Here is a 23,797-nt window from a genome sequence, read left to right as displayed (position 1 = left end):
GAAGGCCACCCCAACCATTTGAGGATGACTAACTGTACATTATATCCTATTAGATCTATACCATAAAACAACCCATCCCCCAGAGTTACAGGCTCAATTACTCCAAATAAATAGTTCTATTTAATTAGGACTTCTTATTTGGGAAAGCTATTATTTTGTTTAAATACGAGGAGGGCATCCCTACACCTTTGTTGCTGGTGACACTGTTAGGAACCTGGTAAATATTCTTGTTTCAAGGCTGTAACTAACTACTGGTCAAGCGTTTAGTAAGCTGTAATCAGTATACAGAGACAAGCTCTAGTCCCAAGAGCTGTTCTATACTCTGCAAAAATACCTCTTGGGAGGTAACACAAAAAATTAAGTCCTCACAATAGTGATTTTATTAAGTTAGTTGCTTTATAAAACATTGCAGATGTCATAATTGTTAACATAACAATTTACCAAACTGTAGTTAACTGGTGCAGTTTGCTAAGCATGTTTTATAAAGGAAAGGAAATGCCAAAACCCTGTTAAAGTTGTTCCACTGCAGCCTAGAGAACAAAGGCAATTTGTTGCTCGGACATTTAGACCAGGCAGTTAAACAGGTGAAGTTCCCTCCCCCACCCGAAGCACTCCGTCAGCAGAAATAGTCTGATAAATATAAACTAGACAGTCTTTGCACTCAAGAGACTCAACTTGAAATGCAATAATGGAGAGGTTTGCCTTCTTCAGTTTCAAAGTTGGAGGGTTTTGGTCATTTAATTTTTAAGTATCAAACTATTGGCTTTTCAGCCACAGTATCTTCGCAGTCTTCTTCACAACGTATTTTTTTAATATCCTCACGCTCAATTTTAAGACAAAGCAATTTTAATACTAGGTGCACACCACATGCCCTTGCTGCAAACTGCTTTTCTTGACAAGTTATGAAGTAGTTCAAGGAGGTATGGTTAAGGCTGTATTACTGGATGGTGCTGGTAAATACTACACAATTTTTTGTCACGTTGCAACCTTGTTTCCAATTTAGTGACTGCTGCTATGGAATCAGACAGCAACAATGACATCATTACGATTTTTTTTTTTAAAACTATGATTTAGTAGCAACTGAGGTTCCCGATTTTAACCCCTTGGCAGCAAGATCCAAGTTCCCTCGTTCGCACATTAGCACCTAAGAGTCAAGGGGTTAAATAACCAGCACGAAAGATACTGCGCTTCTGATTGTAGCATTTGGCAGAACTGAAAGGAAAGGAAGTTGTGCTACATGTTGAAGGGACTGTGGGCAACAGAAAGACGACACCAGGAGAAGGTAAACTCTGTCACATGAAGTCTTCATAGTCCTGGACGTATCCTCCATCATAACCACCATAGTCTGCCAGGTCGTCCTTCATGGTAGCCTTTAAGCCCCCTCCAGGAACCACACCTTTCTTCTTCTTTTTGGCTTTGCTTTGCTAAAGATGAAACAGAGTTACCTCATCAGATTTCATCTACTACGGGCCTCTAACTCATGTAGCAACCCTCACGGAGACACCACATCCTCTGGGCCCAGCAAAGCTCTAGTTCTCTAAGGGAGACCCCCAACCTAAGGCGACACACACACGTCTGTGACACACCTGTTATACTCCAGCTTACATGGTGCTGGTGAATTTCTTGACTTTGAATTTCTTAGGTCAGGCTCCTACCATATTTTTTGAGAATTAACAGTATAATTGCCTCTAAATGCATTCTCAATGTGAAATTTCCCCCAGCCTCTGCCCCATTCTAACTAATACACATTTCCCTGTACAACTTACTGTTACCTTTTCTTGCTTCTGTTTTTCACTGCACAGCACAGTCAATGAATTGGTAATCTTTTTCAAGTCATCAATTTCCACTAAAACAAAAAAAAAAAGAAGGGGGAACATACCACTCAACTTTAATTTTTAAGCATTTTGGGGCATAAAAGGAAATGTACATTTTTCTAAAAGTGTATGGGAAATCTAATTTTTCCATCATTAACTTCAGTAACTTTGCAATGGCTATGAATTAATCCTTTTTAACATAAGGTAGTAAAGAAACAGTCTATGGCTAGGCTCACAAATCAGAACTATTTTAAATAAAATGGCAAACTCAGTGACAAAAATTTAACCTTATAAATGCCATGTAATCACCAGGACACCATCCACTCAACAAAGAAGGAAAACTGTATAGAGTGTCTTCATAGACACTTCCACCCCCCTCCCCACCCCACCCAGTGTCCACAGACGCAGGAAGACAGCCATGCCCTTCCACAGCACAGCCTCCATGCCTCTGAGGAGCAGCTGAACGAACATGGAACAACTCGTAAACCCAAGGAAGACAAAACCCCCTTGGTGTCTCTGTTCTCTAGCACAGGAACTATGATGAAAACAGTGGGTATCTCAGAAGCCTCAGTGTCCTACCAAGAAGGGCCTGTTTAGTGGACCTCACATCCTCACACCTTTATAAAAATGTGTAGCTGGAACCAGACACCAGTTTTTAGCTACCAAAACTGTTCGGGTGCTTTGGTCAGAAGGCAGCTCCAAAAACAGGGAAAAGAGCGCACGTGCAGAACAAAACAATCAACCACGGGAATATCACTGGTCGGATCCAGAACCCCAACTTAGTGATCATTTCTCCAAGAAATTAGCATAATTTCTCTAAGAAAACCTAATTTCAAATGCAGGGACCCGGAGGTCGTGCACGGCACCAGCTCTGGCAAGCTAGTCTCACACAGCTTTAAGATTCGATATACCCAGAATCAGTTCCCCAAAACAATACTTGTAGCCTCTTGTCAGACACAGGAGGACCAATATTGTACAATCTCACTTACACAAAATACCCAGACCAGACAACAGAGAGACCAAAGTGCAGGGTGTGGGAAATAGAGAGTTAAGGTGTCAGAATAGTGAGGTTCTGTCTGGGGTGATGGCAAAAATGTTTGGAAATGGATGGCAGCAATGGTAGCACAACATGCTGAGTATAATTAATGTCACAATTGTACACTTAAAAATGGTTAAAATGGCAAATGACAAACTTTTTGTTATATAATTTAACCATAATTTTTTTAAAAAGGACAATTAGATAAAAAGAATCAGCTGGTGTTTTCTTAGCTGCTGTGCTGACAAGCCCAGATGTCTGGGAAGCCGCTGTAGAACATAACACGGCAGCCTCAAACACAACACAGGAGAACTCAACCTGACTGTGTATCTGCAGAACAACATTCCCAAGTTAATTACTGAAAAGCAAATCCTGAGGCCACATGATAACTTCCATCCTCCTGAATATGGTGTGTCCTTACCAAAATCCACCATATCTCCACCGCAGAGATAAGAGTTACTTACATGAAATACACACGTCTCGAACTAAGGCTTCCAAAAAGCTGGCATAATATAGTGATTTTTCATACTGTGTGATTTTATCTTTTAGTAACTTTCCAAACTCTGTGAAGTCATCTCTTGAAGATGGGTTCATAGCATCTATTCCATAAACTGTACTATTAACACCTGTGAGACCAAAGAACATGGAAAATGTTAGGAAGTTAAGATAAAAAGGTTATAAACCAATTAGCTGTCTTAATGAACTTGTTATTTCATTCTCAAGCAGGGGCTCTTAACTGGGATCCATTGGGGTTCTTGGACAGAATTCATGGGGCCTGTGAATTTGGTTGAAAAACAAATTTGTATCTTTATTTTCACTAACCTCTAATTCAGCATTTCCTTCCATTTTGATGACAGGCAACAAATCACTGTGGTATCAGCAAAACCTGACTTAGCAATAGAGATCATAGATATTTTCCTATCACGTTATAGCTGTTGCAGATATCGCAAAACAGTGTCCACAGTCATCATTACTTTCAAATTGTATTAGTTGTTAGACCTGCCCCTAGACCTTACTACTTCATGCATTAAGAAGCCCACAATTACTGCATCACAAATTTGTTATTTTAATCTTTTGTGGTTTCAATATATCAGGTTTCCTTTATAAAATCCTATGTAATTTTCTGCATTTAAAAACATTAAGAAGGGGCCCACATCTGACTGAAACTGGAGGAACCCTGGAAGCCATGGCCCCCAAATGCTCTGATAACCCGAAACTAAAACCATTCCCGAGGCCCACCCTTCAGACAAAGATTAGACTGGACTGTAAAACAAAATAATACTCCTGAAGAGTGTGCTGCTTTCGTTCAAGCAGATACACGAGATCAAATGGGTGGTTCCTGCCTGGAGGCAGGATGAGAAGGCAGGAAGGGACAGGAGCTGGTTGGATGGACATGGGAAACCCGGGGTGGAAAGGGGGTGTGTGCTGTCACATTATAGGGATTGCAACTAATGTCACGTAACAATATGTGTATAAATTTTTGTATGAAAATTACCTGTAAACTTTCACCTAAAGCACAATAAAAAAAAAAAAAAAAAAAGAAGGGGCTCAGGACACCAAAGGGGTGCTCTGAATCAAAGGCTTGTCCACGCATAGCCCAGAGAGAAGTAGGGAGAGGTGGCAAAAAGCGTAGGAAACAAAGATGAATCCTGTGGAAGCATCAGCTAACTCCAGAAGCTAAGTAAGGGCAAACCCTGTGTTAAATCTCAAAATTAATCTGACTTAAAAGGGTTCTAGTCTAAAAGATAAGTAAGCTACTGTCAATAGTCAAGTAAATTAGTTGATAACAGTATCACTGATTTCAGTATTTTAGTATGAGAAACACAGCTTTAAAATTCTATTAATTCAGTATTTTAGTATGAGACACAGCTTTAAAATTCTATTAACCAAACAATGACTGTATGAACGCACACTGCTTTTGCCTTTTCATCTGTAACCAGTCGCCTCCTCCAGGCCTTATGCACGTAAACCCTTCTTTAACAAACCCGTGGGCAGCTTTTACCAGCCTGTGAAGACACGATGCTGGTCGCGTGCCCTTTAATTACACGAGCGCACCGAAGCCCCCACAGCAACCAGAAGACTAGCTGCTCGAGGCCCGCTGGGAGCTCAGGTCAGACTTCCTTCCCATAGAAAGCAGACTGGCCACCAGTCAGCCTGCTCTATACGTTTTAGGGAAGGCGGGGGAGGAATCAGGTTAGTTCTAGTCCTTGGATTTCAATTTCCCAGTTACTTAAATGTTTCTTTACCTAACAACAAACTTGGTTAAATGAAGTGTGAACTTTACATATCTGGTCACATCTCTTACTCTACCGTTTGTGCCATGCAGCCCTTCCCCGGGATACTCTAAGCTTGTTACCTACCTGCAGGATCCTTTTATCTCATTCACTAATCACAGCTGCAGGCATGGCGCACAGAAATGGAAGCCCCTAAAGATGGTATGGTGAGGGCCAAGGGGTCACAGGAAGAAGTGCCCGTGAACACAAGAAGGCGAGGCGTTCCGTTTTGGCCTCGCCTTTGCCAGCATCCTGTTGTCCAAGTCTTATTCAGACTTAACAAGACAGCCTTACAGGTGGTTCAATATGCAAATTTTTAAGCTCCAGACCTCACATTTCATCCAGCTGATAAAAATATTCAAGGCAGCAGTATACTTTTTTTGGGTCCAATAACTTTTTATCTTAATAATCTTGTGACACCCAAACCAATAACTGAAAAATCTAAGCATGTATCTCACTTTACCTTTTCAAGTAGTGAAATCTTAAATAATATACAAAGAGATTAAAGACTGCTTTCTAGCACTGAGCTCCTGTTCACAGTCATGGGATATCTGGCAATGATCTTGGGTGATGGTTGTCCAATATGACTGGTACTGATACCTCTAAACCGTGCACCTGGAAAATGCTAAACTGGCAAATGAGTTATATATACAGATATATTTAAAACCATTAAAAAAAGAAAAATTGCTTTCTAATATCTAAATTAGTATCATATTTCTTCAAAAAAGATGTTTTCTGAATCTTCCTAGCCAGTAAGACTTGCAGAGTTTTCATCTGGAACGGTTCAACACTGTACTGAAGTCACATCCCCATCTTACCAAAAGTTTCCTTTGCTAATTCGAGGTCTGACTCTTCCTGTAATTTCTTCAGTCGCAGTTTATCTGCTAATTGTTCTTCTGGTGTTAGCACTTTAGGTTCTTCCGTTTCTTCTAACTAAAAGAGACAGACAGTATTTTAAAAGGGCTGCAATTACGGGGCATTTTTGTACTGTATGAATTTTTTAATAGGCACATATAAATAATAGCAAACACTAAAGCAATTACTGCATTTCAGGCCATCTTTTAAAGAATTTAGGTCCATTAACTCAGATACAAGCCTCATAAGAACTAATGAGGTAGATACAGCTCTTATCCCCATTTTACAAGTAAGAAACTGAGGCACAAAGAGGTTAAGTAACCTGCCCGAGGGAACAGAAGGTGATACCACTGGGAACGTAGCAGAGCTGAGATCTGAACCCAGGAAGACTGGGTTTATTTCCATAGCTTTTTTTTTTTTTTTTTTAAATACAGAATTGTGATTTTCGGCTAGGTAAAAACGGTACTCTCATATACCGCTGATAAGTCCATAAATTGGAACCTTTCAAGAGAACCTGGTATGAAGTCTAAAAATGTTTTTACATGCTTTAACCCAATAATTCCACTTTTAGACATCTGTCTGAAGAAACCAAAGATGCACACAAATAGTTTTGAACAAAGATGTCAACTGGAATATTAGGTATAATTTCAAATAAATTAAAGACAACCTAAATGTCCACAGTGGTTAAATAAATTATGCCACATCCACATGACCAAATACCATGCAGACATATGTCTTTTTCATGTATCTATCTTCATCATATTATACTGTGCTGTAATATCAGCACCATAGTACTAACAAATGTATTATTAAAAGTAACAAATTTTTGTTAACAATTTTAAAATACACAACAATGGAAGTTACCACTTATTTCCCAGTCCCCCTCTTCTGAGATAAAGCCACATAACAATTTAGTGTACATCCTTTTTATACACTGTAAAATAATGTTATGCAACAAGTACAGATTACTTTTATTATGAGGGAAAAAAAATCCTCAGTGAACTTTACTGGGAAAAGCGTGAAGGGCATTTGTGCCCTTGGTTATTCGTGCCCATGTAGTTTGAAGATTTTGATTCAGAAAGCAACTTCTGAAACAGATGACATTTTATTTCTGATGGAGAAGACATGAGTGAGAAAGAATGGTGGTTACGACAAGTCAGAAAATCCAAGAATACTTTCTAGGAAAAAAAGGTGAATTTCTTGACGTAATGCTCTTAGTAGTCCTGAATGTCATTATTTATTCCTGCATCAAAACCAAAAATACTGTAACTCAATGCTTGGCCTATGATAAACTCAAATTAAGTATGCTCAAATTAAAGTTTCTTCATTGGGAAAAATAAGATATAACAAAATACATTTCTAACCTCAATGACTAAGAAACTGCCAATCAATACCAGTCCTTAGACTAAGTTATAAGATTCTACTGCTTGTTCTGACCGTGGAAACATACATGTAGGTATATATAAGTGCAAATTATTAAAAAGCATTTAGCAAATACAAATTAATACAACCCTATATGGAGGGCAATTTAGGGACATTTGTCAAAGACTACAGATGTGATTTCCCTTTGACCCAGAAATTCCACATCAGGAAATTTAGAAATGACACACATACATGGTTATTCACTGAAGAATCATCAAGTAAAGGATTTGGGAAAAAAATCCAACTGTCCACTAACAGGGACTGGTAAACTGTGGTACATCTAAGACAATGGAATATTATGCAGCTACAAGAAAAAGAATAAGGAAAGATAAGCCAGAAACTAATAAAAATGTTTTTTCACAGGGGTGACGGGTCAGGGTGGAGAAGTCTCTGAGTATACCATTTTTGCATAGTTTTGATTTCTGAACATTTTTTGTGTTCAAAAAATAAAGTTAAATAAAAACTTAAAAAAAATTCCTAAAACTGAAACAAATGACTCTAAAATGTCTATCAAATTAGACATAACGACACAGGGAAACAATTCAAGTGACTTCAGATCCCAGGACATGATTACAAATTCTTAGTAGGTATCATGGATTGAACTGTGTCCCCCAAAACTACCTGTCAACTTGGCTAGGTCATCATTCCCAGTATTGTGTGATTGCCCACCATTTTGTCACCTGATGTGATTTCCCTATGTGTTGTAAATCCTACCTCTATGATGTTGATGAGATGGGATTAACAGCAGTTATGTAAACTCAATCTACAAGATTAGATTGTGTTTTAAGCCAATCTCTTTTGAGACAGAAAAGAGAGAAGCAAGCAGAGAGACATGGGACCTCATACCACCAAGAAAGCAGTGCCGAGAATAGAGTGCGTCCTTTGGACCTGGGGTTCCTGTGCAGAGAAGCTCCTAGTCCAGGGGAAGACTGATGACAAGGACCTTCCTGCAGAGCTGACAGAGAAAGCCTTCCCCTGGAGCTGATGCCCTGAATCTGGACTTCTAGCCTACCAGACTGAGAGAATAAACTTCTGTTTGTTAAAGCCATTCACTTGTGGTATTTCTGTTATAACGGCACTAGATAACTAAGACAGTAGGATACACTCTAAGCCCAAAAAGAAATACAAGCATACCTTGTTTTACTGTACTTCGCTTTACTGCACTTCACAGATAGTTGTTTTTTTATAAACTGAAGGTATGTGGCAACTCTGAGTTGAGCAAGTCTATTGGTACCATTTTTCCAACAGGATGTGCTCACTTCGTGTCTCTATGTCACATTTTGGTAATTCTTGCAATATTTCAAACTTTTTCATTATTATTATAACTGTTATGCTGGTGATCTGTGATTCGTGATTTTGATATTACTACTGTAATTGTTTTGGGGCGCCAAACTTAATTGATAAATGTTGTTATGTTCTGACTGCTCTACTGACCAGCCATTCCCCCATCTCTCTCCCTCTCCTTGAGCATCCTTATTCCTTGAGACACGGCAATACTGAAATTAGGCCAATTAATAACCCTACAACGGCCTCTTTAAGTGTTCAAGTGAAAGGAAGAGTCACATGTCTCTCACTTTAAATCCAAAGCTAGAAACGAGATAGGCCGAAAGCTAGGCCTCTTGTGCCAAACAGTTAGCAAAGCTGTGACTGCAAAGGGAAAGCTCCTGAAGGAAACTGAAAGCGCTACTCCAGTGAACACACAAATGATAAGAAAGTGAAACAGCCTTATTGCTGATACAGAGAAAGTTTTAGTAGCCTGGACAGAAGATCAAACCAGCCACAACATTCCTTTAAGCCAAAGCCTAATCCAGAGCAAGACCTAACTCTCTTCAATTCTAGCAGAGGTTGGTTCACGAGGTTTAAGGAAAGAAGCTGTCTCAATAAAAGTGCAAGATGAAGCAGCAAGTGCTGATGTAGAAGCTGCAGCAAGTTATCCAGAAGATCTGGCTAAGATAATTGATGAAGGTGGCTACACTAAACAACAGATTTTCAACGCAGACGAAACGGCCTTATACTGGAAGACAGTGCTGTCTAGGACTTTCACAGCCAGAGAGAAGTCAACGCCTGGCTTCAAAGCTTCAAGGACAGCTTGACTTTAAGTTGAAGCCATTGCTCATTTACATTCCAAAAATCCTAGGGTTCTTAAGAATTATGCTAAGTCTGCTCTGCCTGTGCTCTGTGGATGACACAACAAAGTCTGAAATGACAGCACATGTTTACCACACGGTTTACTAAGTATTTTAAGGCCACTGTTGAGACCTACCATCAGAAAAAAAGATTCCTTTCAAAATACTACTGCTCACTGACAATGCACCCTGTCAGCCAAGAGCTCTGATGGAGATGTACAAAGAGATCAATGTTGTTTTCGTACCTGCTAACACAACATCCATTCTGCAGCCCATGGATCACGGAGGAGTTTCGACTTTTAAGTCTTATTATTTAAGAAATACATTTTGTAAGGTTATAACTGCCACTGATAGTGATTCCTCTAACCTCTGATGGATCTGGGCAAAGTGAATTGAAAACCTTTTGGAAAGGATTCACCGTTCCCCGTTCTAGATGTCATAAGAACATCCGTGATTCATGAGAGGGGGTCAAAATATCAACATTAACAGGCATTTGGAAGAAGTTAATTCCAACCCTCATGGGTGACTTTGAGGGGTTCAAGACTTCACTGGAGGAAGTAACTGCAGATATGCTGGAAATAGCAAGAGAACTACAATTAGAAGTGGAGCTTGAAGATGAGACTGAATTGCTGCAATCTCATGATAAAACCATAACAGATGAGGAGTTGCTTCTTACGGATGAGCAAAGAGAATAGTTTCTTGAGACAGAATGTACTCCTGGTGAAGATGCTGTGAACACTGTTAAAATGACAACAAAAGATTTAGACTATTACATAAACTTAGTGGCAGGGTTTGAGAGGACTGACTCCAATTCTGAAAGAAGTTCTACTGTAGGTAAAATGTTATCAAATAGCATTACATGCTACAGAGAAATCCTTCATGAAAGGAGTTAATCGATGGGCAAAATTCATTGTTGTCTTATTTTAAAAAATTGCCACAGCCACCCGAAGCCTTAGCAACCAATACCCTGATCAGTCAGCAGCCATCAATACCGAAGTAAGACCCTCCACCAGCAAAAAAGATTACAACCTGTTTAAGGCTCAGATGATGGTTAGCATTTTTTAGCAATAAAGCATTTTTTAATTAAGGTATGTACATTTTTTTCTTAGACATAAAGCTATCGCACACTTAACAGACTACAGTATAGTATAAACTTAACTTCTATATGCCCTGCAAAACCAAAAAATTCACATGACTTGCTTTATTGCAATATTCGCTTTACTGTGGTGGTCTGGAACCGAACTGGCAATAGCTCCGAGGTATGCCTGTACAGTGGCATATAATCCCCTGGTATCCTAGCATTCCTCGTCCTTCCCCATTACTCCCCACTGAAGACAGTATCATTTATCTCACCCAAACATACAAGCTTACTTGCAGGAATATGGGGGGAAGAGAGGACGTCATCAAAATGACACTCTATATATCCAAAACCCAAACCAAACTCATTGTCATCGAGTCGATTCCGACTCATAGTGACCCAAAAGGACCAAGGAGAACTACCCCACAGGGTTTCCAAGGTTGTAAATCCCTATGGAAACAGACTGTCACATCTTTCTCCTGCGGAGCGGCTGGTGGGTTTGAACTGCTGGCCTTTCAGTTAGCAGCCGAGCACTTTAACCACTGTGCCACTAGGGCTTCTTCTATATATCCCTACCACAGAAAATTTTATTTCTAAATTTTCATTTTCCTCCACGCATTGTTTTTAACCTGAAACTGTAGAGGTGACTGGAAAAAGAATTGAGCCCCTGTAGGAAAGAGAAAGACACTATTTAGTTTAGTTCATCTATCTATTTCTGTACTATTCCTTACAATTGCTCATGACCTCAAATACACTGACAAAGTAAACGATGTTTTCCTTGTGTTGGACTTAATTTTTTTGTGCGTGTGAAAATATATCTAACAAAACATACACCGGTTCAACAGTTTTTACACTTCGCATTGTATCGCCATTCTCACTATCTCTACCCATATTATTTCACCACTGCTGACTTACTCTCTGCCCCTTAAAGTTTTCAGCTGTGCTTCAGGCTTACTGCTGTCAAACTGATCGCATCTAAGTCATTCTTTAAAAGAGCACCATGCTCAAGGCAAACATTCTTTATTAATGTCACTATGACTTTGATCCAGTAAGTAACCAATCCATCATTCCAAGGTTGATCATTCTTGCTACTGATGAATGAATGAATTTATATTCCTTTATTTAATGGCCTTATTACAATTCTAAATTTTTAAGTGATGTTTTGGGATCTTATGCATAATTACTGAGAGAAAAGCTTGTATTTTTAAACCTGTACCCAATGTTGCCTTTGACTTAACAAATATTCCATTTTGGATGTTCCCAATAATATGATTATGGGGGATGGCAGAAGAACTGCAAAGAAATCCTAAACTTCATTCAGATACTTTACATTGTTGGTGGCAATATTGATATCATAGAAAAAAGCAAATAAACAATTAAGTTAACATTATTAGAAACCAAGATTTTCAATATAAAAGAAAAAAAGTTAAACCCTGTATTGTTAACTATACAACAGAAGTATCAATATGAACTGGTATGAACAAATATCAGCAAAATGATTATATATATGTATGTATGTGTGTGTGTGTGTGTGTGTGTGTGTGTGTGTGTGTGTGTGTAAATTTGTATATTTCCTAGGTTTGTCTATGAAAAGGGTTCTAGAAGGAAAGGCCACCCCAATAATACTGAGCACTCCAAGCACCTAGATTTGGTCTCTAAGTGCTATTTTCCACTAAAAGGAACATTGAAGAAACAGCCAATTCTAGGCCTAGGGCGGAGGTGAGCGAGGTGAGCATGGGTGAGCATGGGTGAGCATGGGTGAGCATGGGTGAGCATGGGTGAGCATGGGTGAGCATGGGTGAGCATGGGTGAGCATGGGTGAGCATGGGTGAGCATGGGTGAGCATGGGTGAGCATGGGTGAGCATGGGTGAGCATGGGTGAGCATGGTGAGTATGGTGAGCCTGGCACTTATTATTCTGCCAGAAACAAAGACTAATGGGTCCTGTGGAAAGGATGGATGTAGGACCAGCTTACAGGGACTCCTACTGGCCAAAGTTGTGACAATCTGAACATCAGAAAAAAATCACTATATCTGAGTAAAACACAGTGAATTTATAAAAACCCCCAAGTGCATAAATTTACTCAAAAAAGAGAAAATTTTAAAAATCCCTCATTTTTCACTGCTTGAAGTTATTCTGAAAACTGGTAGTTAAAATTACCATTTTGCAATCCCTAATGAAATAATTAGGCAATGATCATCAATGATACAAACACTAATGGGTGAAAAGTTGACATGAAACTGGACTACTTGGGGAAAGAATGTAATTTTATAATAGAAGGATCAGGCTGTCACTACACCTTAACCCAGTAATCAATTTTAGCATCACTATTAATAGGACAGACATTACATAACTCCTATGTGATTCAATATGAAGTACAAAGCATTACCTCTTAAAATATTCTGGCCAAAAGTGTTTATTAACCTGAATCTTTTAGATTCCGAAAGGTTAGATTTCTGACATTACAGGAAATGGCAACCATGAAGAAGCAATGAGACAAATCCAGAAGGTGGGATGTTCTACCAGACAAGTAACCTGGTCTCTTCAACAAGTCAATGTCAGTTAGAAAAGAGAGAAAGAGACAGAGAGACAGACACTCTAGGACACTTAGGATACATTAACAACCAAATGCACTGCATGGTCCTTGTTCAACCAACCAAATGTAAGAGGCATTTTGGGACTACTAGAAAAATGCATATAAACTCAATATTGGATGTTTAAAAAATTACTCATAATATTAAGTGTGATAATGCTATTTTAATCACATGAGAAATACCCTTCCTTTTTTAGAGATGTACACTGAAATATTCAGAGGTAAAATGACATTATGCTTGTTATTTACTCGACTATATTTTAGCAAAAAAAAAAAAAAGATAAAGCAAATATGGCAAAATTTGTTAAATTTAGGTGACATGTATATGATTATTCATTATGCTACTTTCTCAACGTTATGTTTGAACATTTTCTTAATAAAAAATCAAGAAAAGAACAAAAAATCTCTCTATGACCTAGTAAGGAAAGGTCGCCACAGTATGTTAAATTTAAAAGCAAGAGGGAAACTGTGTGTAACAAAGGTGAGGAAAGAATATACAGCTGTATTCTGCATAAAGACACCTTGGAGCCACAGAAAAACAGTACTTACTTGTGGGGTGGAGGAGGAGAAACAGGATGAATAAGGGTTAGCAGTGCTTAATATTGTTTTAATTTTTGATCCACATAAACGTATTTTCTATTCAAAAAACAAATACAATAATCCTGACCCTGCTCCACATAATCAAAGAACAAAAACACTTATACAGTACACACAGAAAAATGGACACTTTGTATTTCACTCAATACAGACAAAAATCAATCATGACTACAGGCAGTCCCCGGGTTACGAACCTCTGATTTACATACAACCCGTAGTTACGAACTCATTCCAAACCAAACTCATTGCCATCGAGTCGATTCTGACTCACAGCGACTCTATAGGACGCACTAGAACTGCCCCATAGGGTTACCAAGGAGTGGCTGATGAATTCGAATGCTACCTTTTGGTTAGCAGCCAGCGGAGCTCTTAACCACTGTGCCACCAGGGCTCTGCAGTGACAAACCAATCCCCATAAGCCTATTAAAAATTTGAGGTACATACAATGGTTCATAACAACAGGCATGACTTTGTGACGCACATCAAAACATTATTATTATGTTAAAGATGTTTCAGTGTATCTGGAAATATTTAATGTTTTTTATGTATAGAAAGGTACACTATATATAAAGACAAACAGCTGACTAATTGACATTAGATAAGAACCATACATAACTGTTCAGACTTACATACAAATTCAACTTAAAGACAGATTTAGGAATAGAACTTGTTCATAATCTGGGGACTGCCTGTATTCCCGATCGTTTAGTGAAAATTTGAAATGCATTCTAATACACAAAGCTTCTGGGTTCTATTTATGCAAAAAAGTTTGTTTTGGGATTCGCCTGTCTGATGATGTCCATTTACAGTCTTCACAGAGCCCTTCAAATTGTACTATTTGCTGCCTGTTAGATACTGCACTGCTACGGATGTGTAGACTCTGTATTTTAAAAAATGACCACTACTTGAGAACCAGCTGTCAAGTTGGCCCCAACTCATGGCGACCCCATGTGTCAGAGTAGGACTCTACTCACAGGGTTTTCAATGGCTGATTTTTTTCCCCAGAAGTAGGATGCCAGGCCTTTCTTCTGAGGAGCTTCTGGGTGAACTCAAACCTCCAACCTTTCAGTTAGCAGCTGAGCACATTAACTGCACAACCCAGGGAATCCAAATATTACTTACCCTCTTCTTAATTTCTTCTTGCCTTTTCTTTTGTTGCCGTTCTTTCTCTTTGATCTTCTCTGCTATTTTTTTCTTTTCTGAAACTTTTACTTCTAGAAGTAAAAAATGTTTTAATCGTAGTTATTATGCAAATCTTCCAGTTTATGGATGAGACAGACATGATATACTTCAAGCGATCAAACCTCTCCCCAGTTCCAATTCTATATGGTGATTTCCTGGCAAGTAAAAATGGGAAAGTTCTGGTACTCTTCCTTTTTCTTCTCTAATCTGATCCCTAAAAGCCAAATATCTCCCTTCATATTGCTCCAGTTCTTTAGGTAGGACTTAGGTCATTTAACTATGATGCCACACTCCCTCCTATACCCAGCACTCAGAGAAAAGCAGCATCAAACAGAAAAACCACCTAATTATGTCTGAGGGAACAGAGAACAGACGCAGGGGGAGAGAATAAAGTGGGAAAGGAAAGACGCTTGGTTTCTAAAATACCAAAATTTTCACTTTGTAAGCATTCTGTCATTTGTCTTGACACATGCAGCAGATGCTCACCAAGACAGAACACCAAAAATGGAGGAGCCCCAGTGGCTCACCTGGCTTTTCCTCAGGTTCCTCTTTTTTCTCGTCATCATCATCATCCCAGTTATCCTAAAGAAAAGGACCTCCGTTAATAATCTCGCATGTTTGCTTTTCCGTATGAACTTTATTACCAAATCGTCAAACTCCATAAAAACAAACTTCCTGGTATTTTTATTAAGATTGCATTGAATCTATAAACTAATGTAGGGAAAGCTGACATCTTTATGATGAGCCATCCTAGCCAAGAACAGGGACTGTCTTTCCATTTGTGCAAATCTACTTTTGTGTCTTTCAGGAGTGTTTTAAAGTTTCCCTCTTACAGGTTCTGTACATTTCTCATTAGGTTTATTCCTAAGTATTTACTCTTCTATATCTCTAAAACTATTCTGGAGCCCTGGTGGTACAGCAGTTAAGAGCCTGGGGGCTAACCAGAAGGTTGGCAGTTGGAATCCACCAGCCACTCCTTGGAAACCCTATGGATCGGTTCTGCTCTGTCCTGTAGGGTCGCCATCAGTCAGAATCGACTTGACTCAATGGCAACAGGTTTAGTGTTTTTTGTCTGTTTATTTACTCTTCTGTGTGGCTATTGTAGATAAATTGTTTTCCTACTACGAGGTCTTCTAACTAGTTATTATTTGTGTATATGAACTCTATTCATTCTTGTATGTTAATTTTATATCCTGCTATCTTACTAAATTCATTTACCATATTAGTTTTATCACTGATTCTCTGGTTTTTCCTGATACACTATCAAATCATCTGCAAATTTCTTCTTTACCAATTCTAATGCCTCCACAATTGATTTTTTTCTTATCTAATGGCACTGGTTAATACCTCTAGTACAATGTTGAATAGCAGCAGATATCATGGACATCCTTACCTTATTCTTCTGTTAATGGAAATGCCCTAGTATCTTCCATGAAGTGCCATGCACCCCCCCCCACCAAATTTATGAAGATTTATCAATCTTTTCTTTTATTGCATCTAGATTTTGAGACAGAAGTCTTTTCTTACACTAAGGAATTCACCCATGTTTTCTTTAAGAACTTGCATGGTTTCATTATTTTTATTTTTTTCATTTAGATCCCTGGTCCATTTGGAGTTTTGTCTTGCGTATGGTGTCAAATATGGATCTAATTTTATTTTTTTCCAAGTGGCTACCCAGTTGTCACAGCACCATTTATTAAAAAGCCCATCTCTGCCCCATAATTTACCACATGCTAAATTTCCCTATGCACTTGGTCTGTTTCTGGGCCTTCTATTCTATCCCATCGGTCTATTTGTCTATTCATAGACCAGTTCCATATTGTTTTAATAACAAAGGCTTGTATATGCAGTATGTTTTAATGTCTGCTAGGCCTAGTCCCTCCACCCCCACCCTGCAGGTGTTCTGGGTTTCCAGTGTTTCCCTGGCCACTCCTGCATGTTTATTTTCCATATGAACTTTTATACTGATTAGTCTAACTCCATAAAAAAGCTTCTCCATTAACAACTAAAACACAAGACAAACAAGCCAAAACTAACAGTTTCTCTTAAAATGATTCAGTTGTTTTAAATCAAAAGCCGAATGGACTTTGTACTTCTTACTTTCCCAAGTGTAAAAGCATCCCACACAACACTGGATAATAAATTTAATCTACATAATATTTAAGTCCAGTATTAAAGAGCAGTCAAGAGCCAATTAAAATCTTCCTGGAATCTACTCCCTGACTGGGGCAGAGCACTCTGAGGTGAGTAATGTTCTTCAGATCTATACCTATGCATAACTCAGTCACTGAGCACCTCCTGAGCTAAAAATAAACCAATTATCAACCAAAAAAATTTTAAAACTCCACAGAATTTGGAAGGTTGAAGTCTATTAGGGATAGATAAAGCCCAGGGCTTTAATCTATAGGCAGCCTGACAACTGTCTCAGCAACCACCAGGCACACTATGACACATTATTTGAAGCTAAGCCACAGGATGGCATGTGCAAACCAGGAGGCGCTGATGAACACACAGAGGCTGACGAATGTGCCACAATTATGACACCAAGCTTCTGGTTTTACAACAAGACAAATCATAAATCTGAATATCTAGGTATATAAACTAATCAAGCATTGATTCTTAATAAAACCCTGTAAGTCCGCCAAAGAAATTACAAGTTCAACAACCTGATTAAGGCTGTGCAGCAGAGCTGCAGCCAATTCTCCAAGAAGGCTGGGAGGAGCTTTGTATAAAAGTCAACACTGCATTTTATAATCACCTTACCTTGGCAATTTAATCCACAGTTCCCATTTTAAGAGATTTAAAGCAAACCAACTAATCATTATTTGGACATCTAAGATACTAAAGTTAGAAATTAGAGATGAAATGTCTGTATTACCTTGCTAGTTTGCTGAAGAGCTTAAATGAATGCACCACAGCAAAAAAGAACTAGAGAGCTGATTTTATACTTTGGTATTCAAAAAGTAAGTGTAAGGTAGATTGTCACACTGGTTCAGAAAAATCTCCCAAATTTTCTGTAAACTCTGGGACCCTGGATATGTTAGCAATAAGTTCAGACAAAATGCAGAAAGGATTCCTAGAAAAACATCTAAAATTAACACTTAAAATCAGGACTGTGGGTCTCTTCAAAAAGACTCACTTCAAAGAGCCCTAAATGGCTGTTTGGTTCAAGAGACTACCTATCAACATCCAATTTAAGTCCCTTACTTAATTATTTTTGGTAGCCAATAAATCTTCCAACTATATATAATATCTAACGTATTTCCAAAAGAATCACCCAGGTTGCTCTTCTATAACAGCTAGCTTTGTTAGAATAGAAACTGTTTGTAAACTACTTGCTTATTTAACTCTTGCCCTGTAAATAACACATCCATCATCATTTGAGCTCTTTCTCTAAAAGATGGCTGCTTTTCAAGTTTAAAACGTGCTTTCCGACTGAACTTGAATAGTATTAGAAACAAAACAGGAAATTTAAAAACCCTGTTTTCTTTTTCTTTCTAAAAGAATGCAGCCATTAGTTGGCAGGCTCTGTTGTTTTTATAATATACAGCTATAGAATGTCACATGCAATGAGAGAACACATTTAGGGCTGAAAATGCTTTCTAATTTAAGCAAGGTATATTTATAGATCATTAAATAGAAGTAGCGTCAAAAGAGCAGTAGAACTCTTCTGCCCCACAGCAATAGCCCATTAACTAACAAACGCCTTCCTCGTCCCTCCCTTTTTTTCAAGCAGCTTGGTTTAGCTTAACCTCTTGGCAGAAGAGCCTTTTACTGATGTTCTGTAAGCTGGGCAGACCTGCTCTGAGAGGTCTCAGAACTCTGCAATGAGCTCCTAGCAAGGATAGACTTAGCTTTTAAAAGAAGTTCAAATGCGCTTCTGTCATCTCAGAACTATGTTAGCCTCTGGAAACCAACATACCTGCCTTAGTTAAGTTCTACTTCATTTAATTCAATTCATTAAGTTTTTAACATCCTATTGTGGAGCCCTCGTGGCACAGCGGTTAAGAGCTATGGCTGTTAGCCAAAAGGTTGGCAGTTCAAATCCACCAGCTGCTCCCTGGAAACTCTGTGGGGCAGTTCTACTATGTCCTATAGGGTCACTGAGAGTCAGAATCGACTCAATGGCAACGGGTTGGCTTTTGGGGGGGTTTATTAAGGCTCAGCACTCAGCTGAGTTCCATGCACTCGATGCCTGTCTCATAATTGAAATTGTTCTCAATCAATTCTATTTTAAATTCCTGGCTGAACAAGATCAAGCTCAAGACACTGAACACTAAACAAATGGTTTATTCATTTTCAGTGACCCAGCATGAAAAATAAGATAAATATTTTTCAATAACAAATATGCTTCCTAACTCAAAACTTGATAGTTTATAAAAACTGTCAGGGTATGGAAATTATATGATTGAGATTTTCTTCAAAATAACCTAGTTGGAAGGAAAGAGAAGCCAAGTGGGGACACAGAGGAAATAAGATTGGCCATGGGTTTATTAAACTTTTCTGTATGACTGGAATTTTTCATAATAAAATGTTACACATACACACACACACACACACACACACACACACACACACACACACTTTCTTTAAGAAACCCATTTCCTGGCAAAATGCTCACCTTTTCTCTTCAGAAGTGCTGTTTCCAATCCCTGAAAAATGTGCTTACTCTGGTAGACTTAAACTACTAATTGGGATAGGATCCTAACAGAAGGGTGAGACACTAGAATGAGGCAGGCAGTTTTCAACTAAGTCAGTTTTCTGGTCTCTCTCTTTAGGAAATTCTATAATACAGTTACAGAAGCAAATGCCTGAAATGGTTGAACACAGCCAAGAGAAGTCTCCTCAAAACAAACTCTACACCCTGTGACAAAATCTAACTTCTAAGTTCTGTTTTACTGAAATACTGGGACTAAAAGCTGTACTGCCTCTGCTGCTGTGGGTCAGCAGGTACTCACCTGACATCTCAGTCAACAGCCTCCACATCAGGCCAGCCCAGAGATGTACGCCAAGCAAACAATCCCTCCCGATGTCTCTGTCTAACACTAGGACAGCAACAAAGGTAAAGCAAGCCAGTGTGTGGGAAGATATGCTCCCTAGTTCTCACCTTTTCAACTGAGAAGAATCATAATACTTGCCCCACAAATATCAACAGTTCTACAGTTTCACCTAAGTCCATTCCTGCCACTGTCACATAGCTTTTGGAAAAGTCGATGGCAGCAAAATGCTATAATATCTACTTAAAGTAGCAAACTACTGAAGTAAACTACCATGACAAAGACCTCGGCTTTCCTTTTCTTAGAATGTTATAAACAATGTTAAGCCTATATTCTTAAAGATTAAGCCCTAGATGCTAACATAAACTGAATTTACACTGTTTCTACATACCTTGTTTTTAAAGACATTTTTAAAAAATTTATATATTGTATCATTTAAGGACTGTAATTATTCAATTAAATGAAAATTAAGCCTTGTATGTGTCTCCTTAAGGAGCCCTGGTGGCGCAGTGTTTAAGAACTCAGCTGCTAACCAAAAGGTCAGCAGTTCCAACCTACCAGTGCTCCAAGAAAGATGTGGCTGTCTGCTTCCGTAAAGATTAAAACCGTTGCCAGAGAATCAATTCCGACTCATAACAACCCTATACAACAAAGAACTGTCGCTATAGGGTTTCCAAGGATCAGCTAGTAGATTCAAACTGCTGACCTTCTGATTAGTAGCTAAACTCTTAACCACTGCGCTACCAGGGCTCCATAAAGATTACAGCCTTGGAAATTCTATGGGGCAGTTCCACTCTAACCTACAGGGTTCGCTATGAGTCAGAATCAACCCCACAGCAACAGGTTTTTGTTTTTCTTTAATGTGTCTCCATACAAAGATTGTTTTAAGATATTAGAATTCAGAAATTTGGTGTTACTCACCACCACCTAAGACAACAAAATTCAACTCTAGATCAGTAAGTGCTGAACAAGCAAAAACTTCCTTGATACCTATGGACATTTCATTTAAAACATAAAATTCACAGTAAACAGGCAATGCAGAAAGGACTCCTCCGGGCTTAGGAAATCACAAACAATATACTACAAAATAAAGCCCAAATGCTAGATTTCAACAGCCTAAGCATATTTTCCATTAAGTGAGAGAGAATTAACAGGTACTGACAACGTACCATGTGCCACGCAACTCTGCTTAGTGTCTAACATATTATCTCATATAATCTGAAAAATAACCCTTTGAGGTAGCTACTGTAATGACAACTTCTACACTGGGAAACTAAAAAAAAAGGATCTGGACAAAATGACCTTTATGGTCCCTTAACCTGTTGCTATCACTTCCATTCCTACTCATAGCAACCCTATGGGCCAGGGAAGAACCACAACCGCCCCACAGGGCTTCCAAGGCTATAATCTTTACAGGAGCAGACTGCCACATCTTTCTCCCAGGGAGCAGCTGGTAGGTTCGAACCACCGGCCTTTCAGTTCCACTTAACCACTGTGCCGCCAGGGGTCCTTACAACTTGTGAATCTCCAAAACTAGTTCCAAGAGATCAGAGTTATACTGATCAGGATCAACACCAGTTAGATTCTATAACTCCAGGCAGGTTACTTCATGATACTGTATCAGTTCAGACTACTGTATTCAAACTTCATTTTCTGGGACTTATTTCCTAACTTTCTAATCTTTTCTTCTCATTTGCTAACTTAAACCCAATTTTCATAACAGATATCTAAACTGACACACGCAGTATGCATGGAAAACTGAAAAGGACAAATCTGAACTCAAAGCCAAGGTTCAAAACGGAAAATCTGCCCCACAGGGTTTCCAAGGAGCAGCTGGTAGATTCGAACTGCTAACCTTTTTGTTGGCAGCCTGAGCTCTTAACCACTGCACCACCAGGGCTCCACAATGTAGAGAGATAACTAATATCTTGCAAGGAGGCTGATAACACCATCTATCCCCCTTACCTAGACAACATGTAAACGAAGCATCTAAGCATCTTCAGGCAGTAAACAGTACTACTCATTTATTAACTCCAGTGTGTGCAAAGCTCACATCTCCCCTGAACCTCAAGCTGTTCAGGGCATTCCACCTCATCAGACTCAGGACAAAGGGGAAAAATCCAAACAAGAGCGCTATTAAGTTCATAGTGATTATCTAACTCAAAACTTCCAATCCAAACAGACATATCTATAAGGTTCTCAGGATATGCTGAAGGGCAGAAGTCAGGAACATAAAACATTCACTAAATTAATCAAAACCTGAAACACCATTCTTCCATCTCATACAATACTTTTAATCTGCAAAAATATAACAAGATTTTGAGAACCTTGTTAATAAGGATTTGAGGGTCCTAACATTCTGGACTTGAGACTTTCATAGCTACCTGAAAAAACAAAAGTCAGAATGTCATCTAAAGGCCTATGAGCCCGGGGGAGTTTTGAAAAGCAAACGACGTATGTGAATATGGTTCTGATCTACAAGGTGTAGGGGAAAAATTGTCTACCCCAACTGCCAAATCTTCACTATTTCATCCTTAAGCATCGTCCTTGTGTGAGGAATAATATATAACTGACTCTGTCAACTCTCCATTATTCAGGTCGTTGTGTGGACGAACTAGGTTTCTGACTACTAGCTGCTGGGTATCTCAGTGCTCAGTTCATCCTTTTTACCACGGGGGTGGGAGGAGGGAGAGCTAAAACTTACTTCACTGTTTCTACTTGTCTCGTGTGAAAAGGAAAAAAAAAAATAAATCAAAACACAATATCTCACTCATCTAACCGATCCAACAAACTCTGCTACAAACGGGCCTGATCTCGAAAACGCAGGCTGGCAGTAAGACTTTCCAAATGGGATCAGCCATAGGGCTCAGTCGTCAACTTTCCAGCTTCATCCCCGCGAACCCCGAGAGCCTAGAGACAGCGAAGTTTGCACGTGGGCAGGCCGGGAACTGCTGTCACCTCCCGCAGCCAGTGGGCGAGTGGGATCCAGGTCGGAACACGGACCCTCAAAGAAGGGCCGAGGCCGCCGCGTCTCCTCGAGGGAGTCTGGGAGGCCACGCCGCCCGTATCCGGCCCATAGGGTCGGCAAGCAGAGGAGAAGACGGCACCGTCGAGCCCTACGCCCGCGCCGGGACTCACGGCCCGCAGGCCCGGGCTGCGCCCCTGGGCCGAGTCCGCCCGCCCGCCCGTCGGCCGGCAACCCCGCCCACGACAGCGCCAACCCACCTCCTACGCGGCCCGGCGCCCCGGCCCGTACCCACCTTGACGTCTTCGTCCTCGTCCTCGCCTTCCCAGCGGTCCCCGCCGGCTGTGCCACCGCCCCCCACCTTCCGCACTGGGTCCTCCACGGAGAACGTGTCCGCGTCTACGGAAGAGAGCGAGCCACGTTAGTGCTTGCCTCGGCGTGGAGCCAGCGCCGGCGCAGGCCCAGAACCTGCCCTCGGAACTTCTCCTCACCCCAGGAATCGGAGTCCCCCGCCGCTGCCGCCATCTCGCGCCGGGTGTGAGCGTGTGTGAGAAGGAAGCAAGCGAGGAGTTAGCGCGGAGGGAGGTGAGTCACTGGATTTGCTCTCGTTGGCCGGCGCGGGGCAGGCTGGGACCGTGGCTGACTGTGCGCCGAGGCCGAGGCATTGCCCCCTCTGGCGGCAGCGGGGCGACGCACGCGGGCGGCGGCCGGGCGGGAGCGTGGAACGCCGTGGGCGGGGCTGAACGCGGCTGGAGGGGGCGGGATCGGGAGGGTCCGGGCAGGGCGGGCCGGCAGTTCCTTATAAGTTGGAGTTTCTGGAGGCTGGTGGGCGGGGAGAGAGGGAACAGCCGGGAGACCA

At 40.1% G+C, this 23,797-nt stretch overlaps 1 protein-coding gene across 1 annotated transcript; it reads right to left on the bottom strand.

Annotated features, from left to right (window-relative positions):
* Positions 1–357: 357 nt before the first annotated feature.
* Positions 358–23,554, bottom strand: EIF3J (eukaryotic translation initiation factor 3 subunit J). The gene is made up of 8 exons (XM_004380704.2): positions 23,430–23,554; positions 23,234–23,337; positions 15,504–15,558; positions 14,917–15,008; positions 5,942–6,056; positions 3,315–3,476; positions 1,773–1,846; positions 358–1,424 (listed from the first exon to the last, which is right to left on the bottom strand). The coding sequence occupies exons 1-8, from the start codon at positions 23,461–23,463 to the stop codon at positions 1,293–1,295; spliced, it is 768 nt and encodes a 255-aa protein (XP_004380761.1). The 5' UTR covers positions 23,464–23,554; the 3' UTR covers positions 358–1,292.
* Between the last annotated feature and the right edge of the window lie 243 nt (positions 23,555–23,797).

This window comes from Trichechus manatus, unplaced genomic scaffold, assembly GCF_000243295.1.
Source record: "Trichechus manatus latirostris isolate Lorelei unplaced genomic scaffold, TriManLat1.0 scaffold00076, whole genome shotgun sequence".
Classification (NCBI taxonomy): Eukaryota; Metazoa; Chordata; class Mammalia; order Sirenia; family Trichechidae; genus Trichechus; species Trichechus manatus.
Note: the sequence above shows the minus strand (reverse complement) of the source record. Positions and strands in the feature narration are given on the sequence as shown.